Genomic DNA, 18,516 nt, shown 5'->3' on the forward strand with positions numbered 1-18,516 from the left:
CCACCTTGAGGACCCCGAGCCTCGTGACCTGAGCCTCTCAGGACCTGCCCCTCAGCCCAGTAATGGATAATGAAATATGAATTCAGGGTAAATATTTGGGGGTTTGGGAGCCTACCTACAGCATAAATACTGCTGTAAGAAGCAGGAATAAATTTTGCAGCCCCCTACAAATCAGGGCCATGGGCTACTGCTCAGGTTATTTTGTGCATCAGTCTGGCCGTGGAGAAATGTATGTAAAATCGTAATATTAATGTGATATTATAACATTATATTAATAATATTCATAATACCACCTGGTGACAAGTGATGGAATCATCAGTCACTTTTTAATCCACTAACGACAATTATCACTGTCATGTCCAGCAATGTTCTGAGATTTTGCTGTGATGTTCTTGAGAAGAACTGCAAAATAAACCACCACGCAGAATAAATAATTCAGCCATCTTCCGGCCTCCTATCCTGAGCAGGGCAGGATACACCACTGATATGGTGCCAATCCAATGAGCCGTACGCAGTTCAAGAAAAATTAGGTATTGATCCAAGGCCTTTGTTTGACATAAACTCTTTGAATAATTTTCAGTGAGTAAAACCCAACTAAAGGCCATTCATTCTATTCTATATATAAGACTGCTGAGAAATACAGAAAGTTATAACTAGTTCGCACTTTCACGTGACTCATACAGCACTGGCAAATGATGAGGTCACCACCTCTCCTCTGTCCCCAGAGTATAGGCTGTGACCTCAAATCTCGTTTCCCCACATGCTGTTAACGTTCGAAGGAAGATGGCGGCAAAAGTCAGAGTCAGCGTGAACGTCAGCGCACAGACACCCCGAGTAGAAAGTCTGGGAAAAGGGCAGATGGAATCGCGGCACTTCCGTACCTTTTATTACTGCTGACAAGATGACATTTCAGGGGGGGGACCCTTAGCTGGCCTCCTGATAGCATTTGGACACTGTCGTCAACTAGAGGAAAAGCGAAATTGGGATAAGCAATTTATTCAATGGAAGAATGTGGGGGAGGGGGGAGATGTCTGCTTCAAAGGTCAGCGCTGTCCATTCCACAGAAAAACAGATTCGTCATGGTCTTTCACTATGAAATATTAAGTCACACAAAAATTTTAATACTGAAATATGCGCCATAATTGACGCTCATTCTTGGAATCGATGTGTTTGATTATACGGAGGGTTAAGCGGCAAACATCGGAAAACATTCCCGTCAGGTTCAGACCGGGCTTTTGGTATTCCGTCCTGTCTGCAGCCTCTGAGACGAGGGCAGGGGCTGGTCGCCAAAATGCCAACACACCGGGGAGAAACGAGCGCGAGCTACAAACAAGGCTTCTCCATTAGCGTCAGACGTGAGACTTGGACTGCATGTCGGGCGTGACGGCGAGCGTCGGGCACGGAGCCACACGCCTTGCAGGACGGCATCTGGGCCAGCAGAGCCAGCCTGAGCGCTCTCCAGCGTGGGCGAGGGCCAATGCCTTTGTCCTTGACGTGACTTTCAGGTCGGTTGTCTTATCTGCTGCCACAAGGAAAAAATAAAAAGGTAACCAACTGCCACAGGCCCCTACTGGCACCTGCCCACATCCCAGACGACACACTTGTTCTGTAATAGATAAACAGAAGATATTTGGATTTTGCCGGTGGAGCTTTTGCGCCTTACATCACAGGTCAAAGGTCAAAAGTCACATGGCTAAGAAAGTCTTAAATCTGAAGCAGCACGTAAGCATATAAACACCAGAGGTGACCACATGGGTGCAAATTATTGGGGGGAGGGCAACCCCCCAAATAATCGAGACTGGCCAATGCATGCCCCAGGAGCCCTCAACCCCCCCCCCCCCAGTGTTTAACCCAAAGTTACGCCCTTGAGTGACCATTTAGGGTTTCTTATGAGATATGTAGGTTAAACCACTGCAGAGGCTTCAGCAGGGCAATACCCATGCACCTTGAAAAGGGTATTTCTGCAAAAGTAGTAGGATGAAGCTGGTGTCGTGGTTTTATGGGGACTAATGGGGCATGAGAGCTAAATTTATGGAGGTTGTGGCCCTCAGCTGAGCCTCCTGGCCAGCACTGTCCCCACGCTCAGAAAAGCCCTTCCTGATCCTCCACTACTGACGTACATTTGTGATACGCAGACATATAGTTGGAAACATGAAAGAAGATGATGGCGTTTTGGCATTTGTGTTCCATTCCCCTGCCTCCCAGGCAGTAATGCCCATTAGGGTAGGTTACTGAGGATGATCAAGCAACTGGGCCAGACTGGAGACATTCCCAGCAGCAGATGGGACAGCGGGTAAGCACCTGAAAGGCTGCCAGATGAAGCCAGCTGTTGAGCCTTTGAACAAAAAACTTTTAACTTTTTTTTTCAATTAAATTCTTCAATTGCCTGAAAGTATAAAGATAAAAGATAGCACTTTCTATAAGAATCTATGAACACATTCATAACACATTATAATGCATTCATAAAGGATTATAAACATGGCTATAAATATTTATAAAAAGACATAGCACGATTTATAAAAAGACATAGTGTCTATTATGCATTATCAATGCTTTATGAAGCACTCGTCTGTAATGCAGTATAGATACCTTCATAATGCAGTACAAAGTGTCGTTCATTTTTATGGTGACCATTATCATGCATTATGAAAGTATCTATGGTGCATTATAGGTGACAGTGTCATTAGAGCTTATGAAGTATTATAATCAACACTATATTGCCAGGGGCGGCATGGTGGTGCAGTGGTTAGTACTGTTGCCTCACACCTCTGGGACCCGGTTTCAAGTCTCCGCCTGGGTCACAAGTGTGCGGAGTTTGCATGTTCTCCCCATGTCATCGTGGGGTTTCCTCCGGGTACTCCGGTTTCCCCCCACAGTCCAAAAACATGCCGAGGCTAATTGGAGTTGCTAAATTTCCCGTAGGTGTGCATGTGTGAGTGAATGGTGTGTGTGTGCCCTGTGATGGGCTGGCCCCCCATCTTGGGTTGTTCCCTGCCTCGTGCCCATTGCTTCGGGGATAGACTCTGGACCCCCCGCGACCCAGTAGGATAAGCGGTTTGGAAAATGGATGGATGGACTATACTGCCTTATGATCATTAGTAGGTGTTGTAATGCTTTATACCAACCATAATAATGCATTATGAAGGTATTTATTGTGCATTATAAATGAGAGCTTCATTGGAGCTTATATATTATAAGTATTATAATCAACACTATAACACTATAATGCCTTATGACTGTCAATAGAAGTGGTTGTAATGCTTTATAAATTCTAATAGCAACCATTATATTGCTTTATAGATGATAGCTTTAAGCTTATTTTGTTTGGTAACCCTTAAAGTTATAAAGTAGTCAAATCACTGGATAATGTTTGAAAATAGATGCACTAAAAATCCAGCCCATAATAAGCAGCGCAGGAGGTGGAAGGGTCAACGGTCATGCAGCAAAGAGGGCCTGGTACATGGGGCCGGCAACTCCCTAATGACGGATGCAGGAATAATGTTGACAAATCCCTGACAGTGTGCCAAGGACCCCTCCCATCCAGCTGGTCACATGACTTATAAGCAGTGGAGTCGCTGCGGAAACAGAAACCGCGAGCTGCTTTGATGATGTAACACTCACAGTAGGGCTTTGAGGGATTTCCTGGCCAGAATTAGGCAGAAGTGGAATGAGGGATAAAGGCAAATGGAATATTTATTTGGGGTGGGGTGCTAGGATTGTGTCTGCAATGTTTAAAGCCCCATGGAATCCATAGCGTCTGCAGCATTACCATGACCCCCCAAGGGTAAAAGAGCAGGGGAGGGCTCCAGGAGGACAGGGTCAACACGGTCTTCACAGTCGACATCGACGACATTTGATGTTTGTGTGTTAAGCACAGAATACTCCTACTTAACTCCCAAATAGACCCTTTTAGCAGTTGACACATCAGTCGTATCACCCACACGTACCCAGGCACCCACACACATACCACCTGCCCGCAAGCTTTCTCCGTCAAAGTTCCACCGCTTTGCGTTATCAGCGCAACAATAAACCTCCTCGTGTCACATTCCCTCAGGACAAAGTCCAGCACAGCACTTAAGGGCACAGCTTGCATGAAGTCCCATCACGACACCATTTAATGTCTCCCCAGTAAAACTCATTGCCTTTGATGAAGAGGAATTTTTTTGAGACCCACCCATGGAGCACACACTGCTTGGATTGGCCCCGTGTCCTGCTGCCGTGGCAACCAGGTGCGGTTCTGTTACCCGCCGTCAAGTTTGCACAGAGTCTGTGGTCCGTGGGTTCGCCCCAGGCACTTCAGAAGACATTTTTTTGAATTTTTTTAAAGTGCATTTGCAAATTTACACTGTCGAAATGTGTGTAAAAATGATCCCCATAATAGAAAACTGGACCATGGGAACCTGAGTCATCCACCTTTTAGGGCTCTTTCCACTGAGAAGGATTGGTCTTAAGCGAATCAGAGTCAAGCCGCTAATAGATGCTACTGAAGACAACAATGCAGTTACAGTAACAGAATTACTTTAATACAGTCGTTTGCTGCTGTCAGAAAAGGGACATAATACTGGTAAGAAAGGTTATATTAATCACTTAGTCCAGATTAAGTACCAACAAATAACTTAAATCTATTCACTATTATCAGTATCATTGTTATTATAAATGACAATGATGAATGACATTTAATATTAAACTGTGAAACACTGAATTGGGGAGAAATATTTGCAAATTAAAAGAGAGCGATTTTCATCTGCCAGGACACATTCCTGACCGAATGATGGACAGGAAGTTGACAAAGAGCTTGACAAAACCCAGGAAGGGCGTCGTTTGACGTTCTGTGTAGTGGGATCCGTGGCATCGTGCCGTACAGGAGGCGTATGCAGTGTGTATGATCAGCAAGATCAACAAGACCGGAGCACAGTGACTATGCTGATTAATCTCAGTGGGCAAAATGAAAATGGCTTGCTGGACAGCAGCAGCAAGTCAAACCGAACAGACAATCTGACGTCAGGAGGTGAAAAAGAAAAACAAAGAGAGTCACCCAGTCCAAACAAAGTCTGCGTGACCCAATAAACTTCTTGCGACCGTCCCCGGGAGTTGACCTGGAATCAGCTACCTGCGACCGCAAAATCATAGGCGGTTTGGTTCTCGTCTCTGGTCAAGGTCCAGTGTCTGTTTATATGCTATATGTTCACAGCCCGCTATGATATGAAATCAAAGATCCACCGGACTTTGGCACTCAGAACAAGGGGGGGGGTTACTCCCCCTGCCTTATCCATGAAAAAAAATCATAAAAATCCGTAATGGATACAGCCCACCCTGAATGCCAATCGCATCACTCGTGGGAGTTTTACTTACACAAGGATGTTCTGAATCAGTTTGTAGAGGAGGTGGGTATAAGCAGCTAGAACTAGAAGAGGAAGGACCAAGACATCTGATTGGTTGGTCCTGCCTCATCTACTTGCTTGGACCCACCTCCTCTACAATCTGATTGGTTATCTCTCTGAACCAATCATTTTTCATTCTGCCCTCAAAACATTTTTATGCAAGTAAAATTCCCATGAGCAGACCCAGCTGACACCCAGCACCTTGAAGCGGTCAGAGGGTCTGCACCATGACAGGGAAGAGGAGGGAGAGGTGCTCAGCGCCCCGGATGGGCAGCTTATGGGTGGTGTAGTAGTGGATCACCTCCGGGATGGTGTTGAAGGGTGGGCTGTTCTGACCCAGGATGTACTTGCCCTCCTTGGACAAAGTGAATTTCATGTGCATAAATCCTTGGCAGCTCCTACAGAATGAAACAAAGCAGAGATTGACCTTTAGACCCTGTGTTAATAACACACATTCCTCCAGCTCTCACACCTGCAGCCTTGTGCTTCTCTCGGCAGAAGTGCACCGACAGCCACCTCGAATCATGCTCAGGGTTTATTAAAAATACATGGAGACTCTGAGACACATTCACACACATAACCGAAGAGCACACTCCTGTCTCGTCACACTCTGGGCTCGGATTTGCACAGATACAGGGTGTGGATGTTACAAAGAAGCTGTTAGCAGTCATTTCAGATACAGAGAGACAGCCCAACAAACAGGTGCGCGCACATACACACACACACACACACACACACATCAGGTGTACCTATCCTTATGGGGACTGCTCATTAACTTCTATGGGGAAAATGCTAATGCTAACTATGACAAACTTAACCCCCACCCAGCCCTAACCATATCCATAAGTAACCAAGCAAAATACAAGAGTTCTTGCATTTTTAGTTTTTTCACAGCAGTCACCGATTTTTATAAAACCAGTCCCCATAAGGGAAAAAACAGATATTTATCACATTATGGGGACATTGTGTCCCCATAAGGATAGGTATACCCGCTCACACACACACACACACACACACACACAAACGCATATATACTTAAAGTTCATGTATTCCTATCATTACCCCTACAACAGAAGACAAATACAAGCTTTTTGACTTTTTTTAGTTCTTTACTGGATTAACAGATTTTTTATATAATTGTGGTGTATATTGTGGAGACACACAAGCTAAAAAGTTACTGGTTTTACTACATTGTGGGGAAATTTGGTCCCTACAATGTGATAAACACAAACCCACAGACACATAGAGGCAAACATAACACAATGACCTACCTATGTACATATAACATAAGACACACTCGCATTAACATGCACGACGGATGGAAAGGGAAATTAAGCAGGAATGAGTACCAGCTTTTGGACAGAGCTCCAGGCTCCCTTTGCACTGCTAAGGTCACGCGATCGCAGAAAGAGCAAAGGAAAAGGGTGAGGACAGCCGGCACAGAATTTAAACACGGCAGTGGTGAAAATGGATAAGGGCATCTCTCCAGCGGCGTCTGCTGCAGAACTGTCATTCACTCAGCGAGTAGCCCTGAACCACGCAACCCGCCGCACCTTTAAGGCACACGTGCGGACGTTTTATTAGCGCAGCACAGAAACAGAAAAAGGGGGTAACAGCCGAAAGCGGAAAAATTAAACGAAAGCAGAACGAAAGGCCAAACAAAACAGCAAACAACAGCGAGGGAAAGTGAGGAAGCGCGCGCGTGCAGCCGGATGGGCGTGCACTTCCCCTTTAAGTGATCGCTGCCCAGCTGTTGTTCTAATTATAGCGAGTGAGAGAATAGGGCTCTAATTGGCCAGCTGTAGTCAGTCATTACGGCGAACAGAGCCCATCTCTACCGTGCCCCCCCCCCCAACACGCAGCACACCTTCGAGAACTCATTCGCAGCGGACAAAGACAGCCAACGGTGCTGCCACAATGGTTTTCCATCACCTTTTGTTCGGGGGGGGGGGTGTAAAAAACAGACCAAGCGTGCCTTTGATATGCCTCGGCCATTACGCGTGGGGCTCAATCCCCCTCCCGCACCCCCACACAAAAGACAGAAAGGCTACGTAAGAAATAGGTTAGAGGAAAATGGGTCAGGCAAATTGGTGGAAAATTCACTTGGGTGAACGGACTGCCATGATTGTGTCCTCGGTGCCGATTAAGCCTCAGGGCGCGACACTGCGGGCCCGAGCCATTTGCGGGTGGGTTGGGACGCCGACACCCCCAGCATGGATTTCCTTTCTATCCACAGGTAACACGGGGCACCACGGCTCGGCGACAGGGCCGGCCAGTATTTGTCTTGGCAGCTGAGGAGGGCCACATCACAGAAAGGTCACCAATGCACAGGGGAGCCGTGAACCCATACAGACGGTACCAGCATGGGGCAGCAGACAAGACAGCCGCGTGAGCAGGCGGTACGAGGGCCTCGGAGAGCAACGTTTACATCATTTAACCTTTTTTTTTTACACTTACCATATTATCCAAAAGTGACAAACATTTTTAAGAAGACAGGGCCAGCCAGTCCTTGGAGCGATTAAGGGCATCGCTCAAAGGGCCCAAATGTAAAAATCACCTAGACGAGTCTGGGATTCGAACCAACAACCTTCCGATTACAGGCACAGAATCCAAAACCCGCTAAACCACACACTGCCCCTTGACGGTTAACCTTCAAACATGTGCCTCGCCTTTATGTCCTTAGAACAGTGCCGAGAGAAGGTGGGAAGGGGGGGGGGGGGGCAGAACGTACCTGAGGGAAAGCGAATAATCGGAGCGGCTCGTCTGACTGTTCCTCACCAGGTAGCTACACTCCTTGCACAGAGTGAGGAGAGCTTCTGCCTCAGAGCGGCTCAGGGCTCCATGGTACCATCTGGGGGGGGGTTCAACATTTATCAGTCAGCCTCAGAATCCACTCACTGTGGGGGGGGGGGGGGTGAAGATCACATACACTTGCTTCTCCAATGGCAAGGTGGGGTCCACTCGCTCGCCCAGCGGCACCGGGGGGTTCTTGCGGTACTTGGAGTCCCCCCCAAGTGCTGTGCCGTGTCTGGGAGGGCGGGGGCGTTCTGCCTGCAGCGAGGGCCGCTCCCAGTCACCCCCGTCAAACTGCACTGGAGACGGAGAGAGAGAGAGAGAGAGAGGGTGAAAAAGGAGAAGGTGCAAGAGATTAGTGAGAGAGTCTTGGCAGAGAGACGGGTAGGGAGGGCAGAATGTGGGACAGGAGGAGGTATCTGGGGAGGGAGAAATATTTAGACAAACAACACAACAGCAATAAAACTGCCCCAGTATCCACAGCCCCAGGGTGAGGGGCTTCAAAACGCATATGCAGCAAAGACATGGGAAGTGGATGCTGCAGGGGATTATGGGAAGGCCGGGGAGGGGCGAGCGTGGATGGGGTCATTAAAGGGCAGCACTCCAGTTTGGCCACGACCCAGCGCGTCTTGTTAAGACTGTGGCTGTGCAGAGAGCCAGGCGGGGGGTGGGAGGCGGGGGTGGGGGGAGCAGGTAGGGGCCCCACTGCAGAGTCTGAGGTCACCTTGTTTTCCACACCATTGGAGGGGGGGTATTGAGAGGAGAAAGGGACAAGAGATACAGGAGACAATGTGGAAAGGCCATTAAGTACTGAAGGAAATCAGCCCCCAGGCTGCGGGGGCAGCAAACGCCAGCGGTGGCTCCTACCACCTAAGAACAAAAGCACGGCAGCGGAAACGACGGAAAAAGGTGCTGCTTGTCGTGCCGGGGGCTTTGTTTTGATTTTTTTTAAGACACGCTCCTTGAAGACCGGGAAGCCCCTCGGCACACGGGCTGCGGCACAGACCTCACAGTCGGCCCCCATCATCGGGGGGGGGGGGCGGGAATCGGGCCGAGAGCAGAACAAGCCACCAGCAAGGCTCACGTCTTCACAGTCCTGCAAATCCCCGGCACCCCAGGAACGGGGCATCAAGCCACCTGCACTGCCGGTTAGCAAGACAAGGCTGCGGGACGTGGCCCCAGGAGCCCCCGGTTAATTAGCGAGTGGGGCCTGGAGCCTCATTGGGGGGGCCTTGATCCATGGCTCGGCGCAATAGGTCCATCTGGGGACCGCATACATTCCACCTTTTACCTGACCACCCCCCCATCTAACATGGACATGCAGAACACATTACGACACTCATTGGGTGTGGGGTGTGGCTCAGTGGGTTAGGCGGCTATGTCTGTGAACTAAAGGATATTGGTTCGAATCCCAAGGTCAGCAGAGTAATTTCACTATTTGGCCCTTAAACTAACCCTTCTTTCAACACTCCATCATTTTGGGTAAAAGGATCTGCTACTTAAATATAAGGTATTTCGCAGTATATCTCAGACCATGGGTACAGCAACATTCATGGTAGTATCTAGCTTTTAACCAGCTAAACCAGCCCAAGTGCCTGGAAGCCCTACTACTGTAGCACTGACGGTTAACCCACACAACTCCAATAAATTATTCAGCTGTTAAAAATGGTTTAAAAAAAATCAGTTAAATGTGTCGGTGCAGGCGTGTGGGTTTGTGCGTGCGATTCAGCTCAGTCCACGCCCTTCATGTGATCTTCCGTGGTTCCCTCACGACACGAGCAACCGTCACACCTGTCAGCACACGCACACACGCCCCCCCAGCGTGCGAGTGACTCCTCACCCCCATAACCTCATAACACTCTCAGCATCCCAGCTGTTACGGCTTTTAAAACATAAATGAAACATTTTTTCGACGCAATTCTAACCTTGATGGTTAGCGACTTCAGCTCGTTCCATTAATTGCGACCCTTGCATGCGGAGATTCTGGCTCCGCAGATTAAATGACACCCCCCGGGAGCACTGGCGTGTGCGGGTGCGAGCTACTGAACGCAGAACGGATCGTTTGTGCTAACGAGGGCAGCTAATGTTCAGAGTCTCGTGTCGTTAGCAAGGCAGCTGCTGGCCCCTAACCTCACCCCGACGCCGTGCCGACGGGCCCAACTCATCAAAATGCGCATCCTGACATTTATCAGCAATTTCCCCCCTTTATCTCCACATCCGTTTCTGCTGCTCGTGCTGATTAGCAGGCGTCTGAATGCAGCATCTCCAGCTGCACAGATATCGGCCTCCCTGGCGATGCGACGGGAATGAGTCGGGATCCTCAGCCGGGTTTCCGCTCGGTGCCATGGGAAAAGCAAAAAAAACCGAGAGCTCATCAGCATCGCCTTCCTCCCCCAGCCTCATCCCCCCACCCCCCCCCCCAACCATCAGTTATGTACCTGCCCAAGCTGCCTGACCTCGGAGACACACGGAGGCAGACCACGAGGACCCCAGGGACTGAGTATGGCAGGCAAGCTGTCAGAGGAGTAATCTCCCTCTCCTTCTCTCTCTCTCTCCCTTCCTCCCCCTCTCTCTCTCTCTCTCACACACACACACACACACACACACACAAACACCCCACCCACAGATCCTCACACCTCACACATGCAGAAGTGCCACACCGGCATAAAACACAAGGCCACACAAAGAGGGCAGACACCAGATAGACGTCACAGGTGTTTATCCGAACGTGGCAGTTGGGAACATCAGGAATGCAGAAGGAGGTCAGCCCCCAGGGTGGGGGGAGGGGTGTGGTCGGTGGCTGGGGGGCTTTACTGGTTTTATAGGCTGTCTTCCGACAGGCTTTGCGGCTTCGCACTAAAAATAAGTGCCACCTTGCAAAGAGCTTATTTTTTTTTGGCCCGTAAAGACAAAGGAAATCTGGTCTTTGTTCGTGTGCGGGATGCGTCTGAGTGTGGCGGCACTGCGGAACGTTAGGCGGCCAGCGGGAATGCCAGATCCGTCTCCGGAACAAAAGGGCCTGATCTGAACACACACGCCTCCCACCGCTGTGCACACACATTTATTTACTTTTTTTTTTTTTAGCATGTCAGACTGTCCAACCATGTATGCGCGTGCCCTCCCCCCCCCCCTCACCGCACTGCCACCTCTGGGCACATGGTGATGATTACCGTCACTGTGGGAGGAGGTGGGGGACAGATGTTAGGAAAAACACCTCAGCAGACCGTGACAAGACGTGTGACACGTGGCTGTGAGAGGCAGAGACATCCCAGCCAGGCAGACCGACGGATTACACCCTGGTGGGAGGGCACCGTTCTCCCGTCCCCTCCGAAATAATCACAGGTGGCTCTCGCGGCCGAGCCTGCCGTAGTATCCCAGCATGCACTGCAGGATTCCGTACCACCTCTCCCTCGTCAAAGAACAGGAAAGTCATCACTACCTACACAACGTGACACAGATACTATGTTCATGCCAATGCACACACACCATTGCTGCCAGGATCACAGGGTCCGTCAGCCAATCAAAGGAAAGAGAGTCACCTGGGGAGTATTAGCCAATCAGTACTCGCTGTCATGATTAACACACCCCATCTCAGACCAATGTGCTACACCCACTGCCACCCTCTCCTGTTCTGTCCAAACAAAGATAAAACAGTAACTACATTTTTTTTTTATCAATATTGAATGGTGACAGAAATCGATTCTCTTAGGCTTTGATTTTTTGATAAAAGCTTAGTTCAATTATGCTTGGTTTTAAAGAAAAGAGTGTATGAATATTACAGTTATGGTACAGGTTCAGTGTCAGTGTAGTTACTGTGTTCTGCCTTTGTAGGGCAGTATAGCATTCTTACATTACCAACAAACAGCCAATCAGGCCACAGAAACATATTCATCAGTCACCCAGAAGTCCACAGAGATACAATGCCTAGTACACTATGTGTGAAATTCAAGAATTCAGGAAAGGCCAGGGGGCGTGGTCAAGCAGTGAAACTGACAAGGGGGTGTGGCCAAGCAGCGAAGCTGAGGGGGCACGGCTGAGACAGTACCTGCGAAGGCCTTGGAGATGTTGTCCTTCTTCCACTCCCAGGGCTGGTCGTACTCATCTGCTGGCCGCTCATCGTCTCGAGGCAGGCGGCTCTCCCTGCCTCCGTCGAGGACCCCGAGGCGGCCCAGGCTCCGCCCACGCACCCGCTCTTCGTACGGTGTGTCGTAAAGCTGTGGCACACCCTTCTGCCGTTCCATGCCCCGCTGAAGCTCTGACGCGGTGAGAAAGCGAGGGATAGGGATACAAAGTGCACTGCTAATTTTGCATATTACAATACATGCTAATGCTAATATTGGCTCAGGATGGGACAGCTGCTTACTGAAAATGTAGGAACATAGTCGCACTGAACTATATAAAATATACTGTAATGTATTGGTCTCTACTCTCTACTAAGGTCAGTATCTATAGCAGGATTCCTCAAGATTTGGGTCCTGCTGAATTTCCAGCCTTCCTTTACCTGTGAGCCAAGTATGAAGCCTATGACCAATCAGAATGAGTAATTATTAAACAACTGGGAGAACTGAAAACAAGGCCTGGATTTGGAATCGAGGGCCAGATTTGAAGAGTCCTGATCTAAATTGCTTGGTGTGAGAATTTTTTCACAGATTTTTTTTTTTAACAGCATTCTGGCAAGGTTCAATGATATGAATCGATATTTATTAATCAAGTCCATGAAATCATATTCAATCGATTAGAATCGATAAATCGTTTCAGCGTAGTAATGCTTCAATTTTGTTCCATTTGCTTTTATCCAAAGTGGTGTGTAATTGAGGAGGGAGGGTCAGTCAGACCCCAAAGCAATATGGGGTTAAGGGCCTTGATCTGTGGAATTACTCTGCCAATCCGGGGATTTGAACTGGTGACTTTCTGACCACAGCATCCTAACCGTCTGAGCCACAGACCACCCCCCCCCCCCCAAGACAAGCAGGCAGGGAGGAATCCCACGTTGCCAGTGTAACCCAGAAGCATGGTAAGGAATGGCTGCCATCGATACTGCTCATATAATGCAGAACACGGAGCTCTAACAATCTCCCCAAAAACCAAGAGGGAAGCTGGAGATCGATGCCTGCGTTAGATTGTTGGACACAAAATCCATTTAGCCGAAGCTAACGGTGAGCTTCAGATGGATGCTCAGTTATCCAGTGCAGTCAGTTACAGCTGCCGAGTGTTGCACTGCCAGTGTCACACAATGAGGATGAAACTACAATTTAGTGACAACAGCAGCACTTAGGGACAGAGGATAAATCACCGAAGAGAGCAGCAAACGGAAGGAGGAAAGGAACCAGGGAAACTTTAACCTTCAGATGACACTTTGCTGGCGGGTGCCCCTGCTGTCTCCATGGTGATGAGAAACCCCCCCCCCCCCAAGGACAGACCCTGGGGTGGGAGTGGGGGGGGGTGTAGGATTTTTATGCACAGGAATAAAGGAACAGCACTCATGAAACCCATAAAGCGGAGGATGGATGCTGAAAAACTGGGATGGAACCCTAACCCTACCGATAGGAAAGGGGTTAAGATGGAAGGCGGAAGGAAACAGGGAATTAAGGGGGTCAGTCTCCTAAAAGGAGCCACCAGTCATTCAGCCTGCAAACCCAAGCTTCCTGGCCCAGTTTAACGTCTGAGGGCGACAGACGAGCGTCGAACAGAATGACAGGCAGGCAAACTGCAACTGGGCGGCAGAGAGGAAACAAACTCACTCTCCCATCTACTACACCTCACCATGGTCACGGACTCCCTGCTACGGAGGATGAGGGATGAGGTGATAATTAAGGATGAAGTTGGCAGGGGGGACTGGTGTGGAGTTTCACCACCAGATCATCAAATGGAGAAAAAAAAAGTGCGACATTCAGGCTCGGAGAGACGGGGAAAGTGAGAGGGATGGAGAGAGTGTGGGAGAGAGAGAGAGAGAGAGAGAGGATAAAAAATTGCACAGGGGACACAGAGGGACGTGGAAACAATCAGACTTGGCGGGCAGCACGTCACAGCGCATTAAGCGCCGCTCTGCAGGCTGGATGAGGGAACAGCACCTATTCCGGTACCACAGTTCCTGGCAATAACAATTAATGCTGAGAGAAGCCAGAGAGCAGCATACCGGCAATGACCCGCTGGGCCTCGTACGGCTCCATGTAACCGTTGTTTTCGGTCGGGACCAGCTCCATCCCGGGCCTCATGGGCCGCAGATCCAGACGGGCGTCAAACGGGTCCGAGTAGTCCGTGTCTCTGGCCAGGGGTGCCGACGGGACCACCTAGGGTAACAAGAGGGCACAGATCCAATCACGGAGGCTGGCTTTTAGGAATCGCCACACCTTTGCCGTGCCCACAGCTCCAGCCGCTTAGCCGTGACTAAATGCGTCCTCCAGATCTCACCCTCGTTTTACCCAGCATGCTCGCCTGGAAGGGAGGACCTCTGGCTTCCCCGAAAGCGGCCTGACCGCGTCTCTCATCTCTGTAGGGGCCTGCGACAGACCCTTAAACGCAGAGACCTCTCCGGCTGCCAGGCTGTGCGAGCCCAGCGTCTCTGCGTGGAAACTTTGGCCTCATTAAAGGGGATGTAATAATTACCAGACCGCGGGTGGCAGCGTGTGCTACAGGGCCGCAGCCATGGCTGTGCTTTTGCAGCATTCCTGTACGTCTGCACGGATGAGCCTGACTAATACGCCTAGCTCAGCACCCCCCCCCCGCGCTACACAGATATCCCCCTGGGTCTAGCACCACCTCCACTGGGGCAGTGCCACTGGGCGCGCAGTGAGGAATGCAGTGTGGGGGTTGGGGGCACGCAGCATTCCAAAGAGCTACCGCGGACTCTGTGTGCGTCTGTATGTGCGTTCATGTGTGTGTGTGTGTGTGTGTGTGTGTGTGTGTGTCTGAAAAGAAGCTTCGACTTTTTGTCTTGCTGTTTGAGCACGATCGGAATGCTTTCTCCTAACCCTCCTGGATAATGTTGGTCCAAACCACTGAACAGACACTGAACAGACATGCAGATTCCATCATCTGCTCACCTGATCACAGTGCTTCTCAAAGCATGCTGGGAACTCCGCTCCGGACTGGCATTCCTTATAAGGAATGCTGACGGTGTCATCTATTTCAGTGCCCTCATGCTGGGGCAGAGACAGGGCTATAAGCAGGTATCCAAAAGCCATCTGCACCGACCCAGAAGCACGAGCAGATGGATAGGGGGCAGTCTTGTCACTAACAGCAAGCGGAAGCATGACCCCTTGGAGACGGCTCAGTCTGTCTGACCGGCTAATCATACATACAGGTACTCGCTTCTCAAATTACACCCTATCACAGCTATAATTTAATGCCTTTCAGCACTGTGAATATCCCCTAATCCACTGTATCATCATGTATACACATTGCTGATATATACAGAAGAACAAACTGCTGTATATTTGTACCCCGTCTGGTAGTTATACTGCTTGAAATCCCCACGTAACCCTGACCAAGATAAGTGGTTAGAAGATGGATTCTTATGATGAGTGAGTCTGTCATGTCTTCCCTCGCTAATCCCCCGTCCCACGGGCCGCCCGTGGCGAGACAGAACGGGGCAAAGGCTGCTCAGAGAAACATGATCGCCGAGTGTCTCCGGTCTGATTATCGCCGTCTTGATCTGCGCAGCGACGGAGGTGATTACATTCGCAGCCCAGTGATTAGTGTTACATTCTGCGACCGATTTCTATACGGAGAAAAGAGATGAATATCTTGAATGAAGTTGCATTAAATGAGGGGAATGGAAAGCATACCGTCTGCAATTTTACCAATTTCATTCATTCTTTCCCAGGCATTAAGGCATACGCATAAAAAACTGACAAAATGAGGCAGTGCGTAGTGTGACCATGTAGGAGTTTCGGCAGCCGAGGTTCTTAAGTAAATTCTTTTCCCCTATAAATTTAGTAAAGCACCTTGCTGGAAGTTGCAATATTGGCTCAGAAATCCAGCTCTATGGCCAGTGCCAAAGTTAACAAAGTGATCATGTGTAGTCCCTCCCAACACTAGTTTGCAGAGTAACACGCGTGCATTAAAGTACATTATGAATAATAAGCAATACTGGGTAATCTCTACAGACACTTACCGGCTCCGGCGGATCTTCAAACGAGATGGCACTCAGCAGTATTTTGCAACGACCCAGCTCCTGTGAATCCACCTTGATGAGTCGGTGTTTAGGCGACACCATTTTTACATCCGTACCGACAGACTTGAGCGGGGAGCCTAAGCTATGATGGGTCAGATCTGACATGACAGGCTCGTTCCTGGCGCGGTTCTCCGCGTCCTCGTACGGATCTTCAAAGTCCAGGTTCTTCTGTGCCCGGTAGGCTCTGAGGATCTCGCTTTCCGTGTAGTCTGGTTTAGGTGGCTGTGGTGGGGCTCGCCGACTGCTGAAACTCAGGTAATCCTTCAGCCACTTTGCCATGGGTTCCTTCACAAAAACATTCAATATGGTTCCCACAAATGCACGATAAGGGAATAAATCCTTGCGCATTTATTGCCTTAATTTTGAAGGTAACTTAACCTAACCTTAAGTGCATAGCACCCCAGAAGCGCAGTAAATCAAATAGGCTTCAATATTCACACCTCTGTTTCTTGGAGGAACATCACAGTAGGATTTTAATGGTGAATCACTCTGAAATCCGGCCAGGCAAAGGCGCACAGACGCAGCAAGTCAGATCGGAGATCGGAAGAACCGCTAGACCGACACTTTCCCCGCAAGCCCTGACAGCTGGCTTTGATCTGCGGGCTGCGACTTCGGGAAACAACAATATCCTTAACTGCCCATGGAAAATGTACTTAGAAGAGAAAAAAACATTCGTCAGTCAACTAACTAACGTGCACGCCCTTGTCTTCTCATCATTTAGAACATTCTCCAAGATACTTCAATCTTCCTTCTTCGTAGATTAAAATCAAACTTGACTCGACGTGACAGCTGCTCCCTGTGTTGATTCATCAAAAGTCCAACTTCTTCACTTCAAGCTTACTGATTACTCCACACATTAAAACATACTGCTTCAGCTTCGTATATATGGGTAAATCATTCGTCAGATCTAAAGTATGCTATAAATTTAATTTCAGTACGTAAATAAGTCAAATGTGGTTTGAAAAAGTCGAATAGGAAACAGCAAGCGCATCAGCAAAACGACAGTAAATGTGCTGTGTATCTTTAATTGCGCTATGTAAATAATACACACCAAAGAGCAAATGTGTGGATTAATAAAATACTTTTCAATGAAAAAGTTCACCTCTTTTGATGCTCCCTTTTCTCTAACTCTTTTCAGGCTTGGTCCTCATTGGGAACTGCGTCCTGGTCAGTCCTGGAGGCTTACATGCAGTGCTTTGAGAGTCCTGTTGATTTCATTGTGGAGTACGGAAGGAATTAGCTTGCTAAGTAGATGCATCTCATTTTCATAAAAGTTCAGCAATTTGAAGAAAAAGACTACATATTAATATGTAACATATTAATTACATTCTCGGTTAATATTCAGGAAGGCAAATTTGGCTGGGAATATTTATTGCAAACAGTCCTTTTATCACATCGAACTTCACTGTTACCAGTATTCCTGGAGCATTTGTTAATGCAATCACACGATTTGTATTCCGTGATCTGATGTATATCTTATGCAAATATATTTTTTTAAATCTTGTATCCAGGGAATATTGTGTCGCTTCGCGGTGAGAGTTCGCTGCCTTCTGCTCCGCACGTTGTTTTTTTTTTCAGATTAAAACGCGAACAAAGGGGGGGAAATCAGCGTTTCGGCTCTTCATAGTTTTTGTTCCAAGCGCTACATAGGAAATGGGAAAAACGAGCAACTCCGGGATTGCAGCGGTGAGACATCGGAGAGTTCCGCCAGGAAGCGAGTGATAATCGCGAATGGGAAAGAGAACTGGGAACAATCGCATTAAAGGGGAGTAAACAGCCCGCTCGTCAATTTTTAGTCATGCCGACATTTAATGTCCCCGTCTTAAGTGTATGTTTTCGTGTCGCTTTTCTGACATGGGTCCTGTTGGTGATTATATAGGTAGCCACGTTATGCATTGATATTCTATGCTTGTATTATATATGAAGCATTGTTATGTACGGGCATAGAGATCCGACGATTAAATACTTGATGTGGGCTTCCTTTTAGTGGGCCGGACTTATAGTGTGCCCCCTGGCGGAAGTGCGGTGATTTGTCCTCATGGAAAATGACATAATGTTCGATCAGCACTTTTGAGACATTTGGTATTAAATTATTAATAGAAGAATTTAAGCAAGTTATAAGGGACAGAAAAGTGAAAATTGAAAGAAAACGGTTTGTACGGTAAT

At 48.5% G+C, this 18,516-nt stretch overlaps 1 protein-coding gene across 3 annotated transcripts; it reads right to left on the reverse strand.

The window, feature by feature from the left end:
* Positions 1-4,501: 4,501 nt before the first annotated feature.
* Positions 4,502-18,235, reverse strand: LOC125716534 (SH2 domain-containing adapter protein F-like). Of its 3 annotated transcripts, none has more exons than XM_048988951.1 (7): positions 17,453-18,235; positions 16,291-16,635; positions 14,311-14,464; positions 12,220-12,429; positions 8,311-8,473; positions 8,113-8,232; positions 4,502-5,779 (listed from the first exon to the last, which is right to left on the reverse strand). In XM_048988951.1, exons 2-7 carry the CDS (start codon positions 16,627-16,629, stop codon positions 5,593-5,595), a joined length of 1,173 nt encoding a protein of 390 aa, XP_048844908.1. In that variant the 5' UTR covers positions 16,630-16,635; positions 17,453-18,235; the 3' UTR covers positions 4,502-5,592. The 3 variants fall into 3 exon arrangements, with proteins under 3 accessions (XP_048844908.1, XP_048844907.1, XP_048844906.1); XM_048988950.1 differs by having other exon boundaries at positions 16,291-17,555; positions 17,763-18,234; XM_048988949.1 differs by having other exon boundaries at positions 16,291-18,234.
* Positions 18,236-18,516: the final 281 nt, after the last annotated feature.

This window comes from Brienomyrus brachyistius, chromosome 21 (assembly GCF_023856365.1).
Source record: "Brienomyrus brachyistius isolate T26 chromosome 21, BBRACH_0.4, whole genome shotgun sequence".
Classification (NCBI taxonomy): Eukaryota; Metazoa; Chordata; class Actinopteri; order Osteoglossiformes; family Mormyridae; genus Brienomyrus; species Brienomyrus brachyistius.

Coding starts and splice junctions, on each gene's coding strand:
- LOC125716534 (XM_048988950.1), bottom strand. CDS start 16,698: ATGCGCAAGGATTTATTCCCTTATCGTGCATTTGTGGGAACCATATTG. Junction 14,465..16,290: donor TTGAAGATCCGCCGGAGCCG/GTAAGTGTCTGT, acceptor TTGTTACCCTAG/GTGGTCCCGTCGGCACCCCT. Junction 5,780..8,112: donor GATTATTCGCTTTCCCTCAG/GTACGTTCTGCC, acceptor TTCATTCTGTAG/GAGCTGCCAAGGATTTATGC.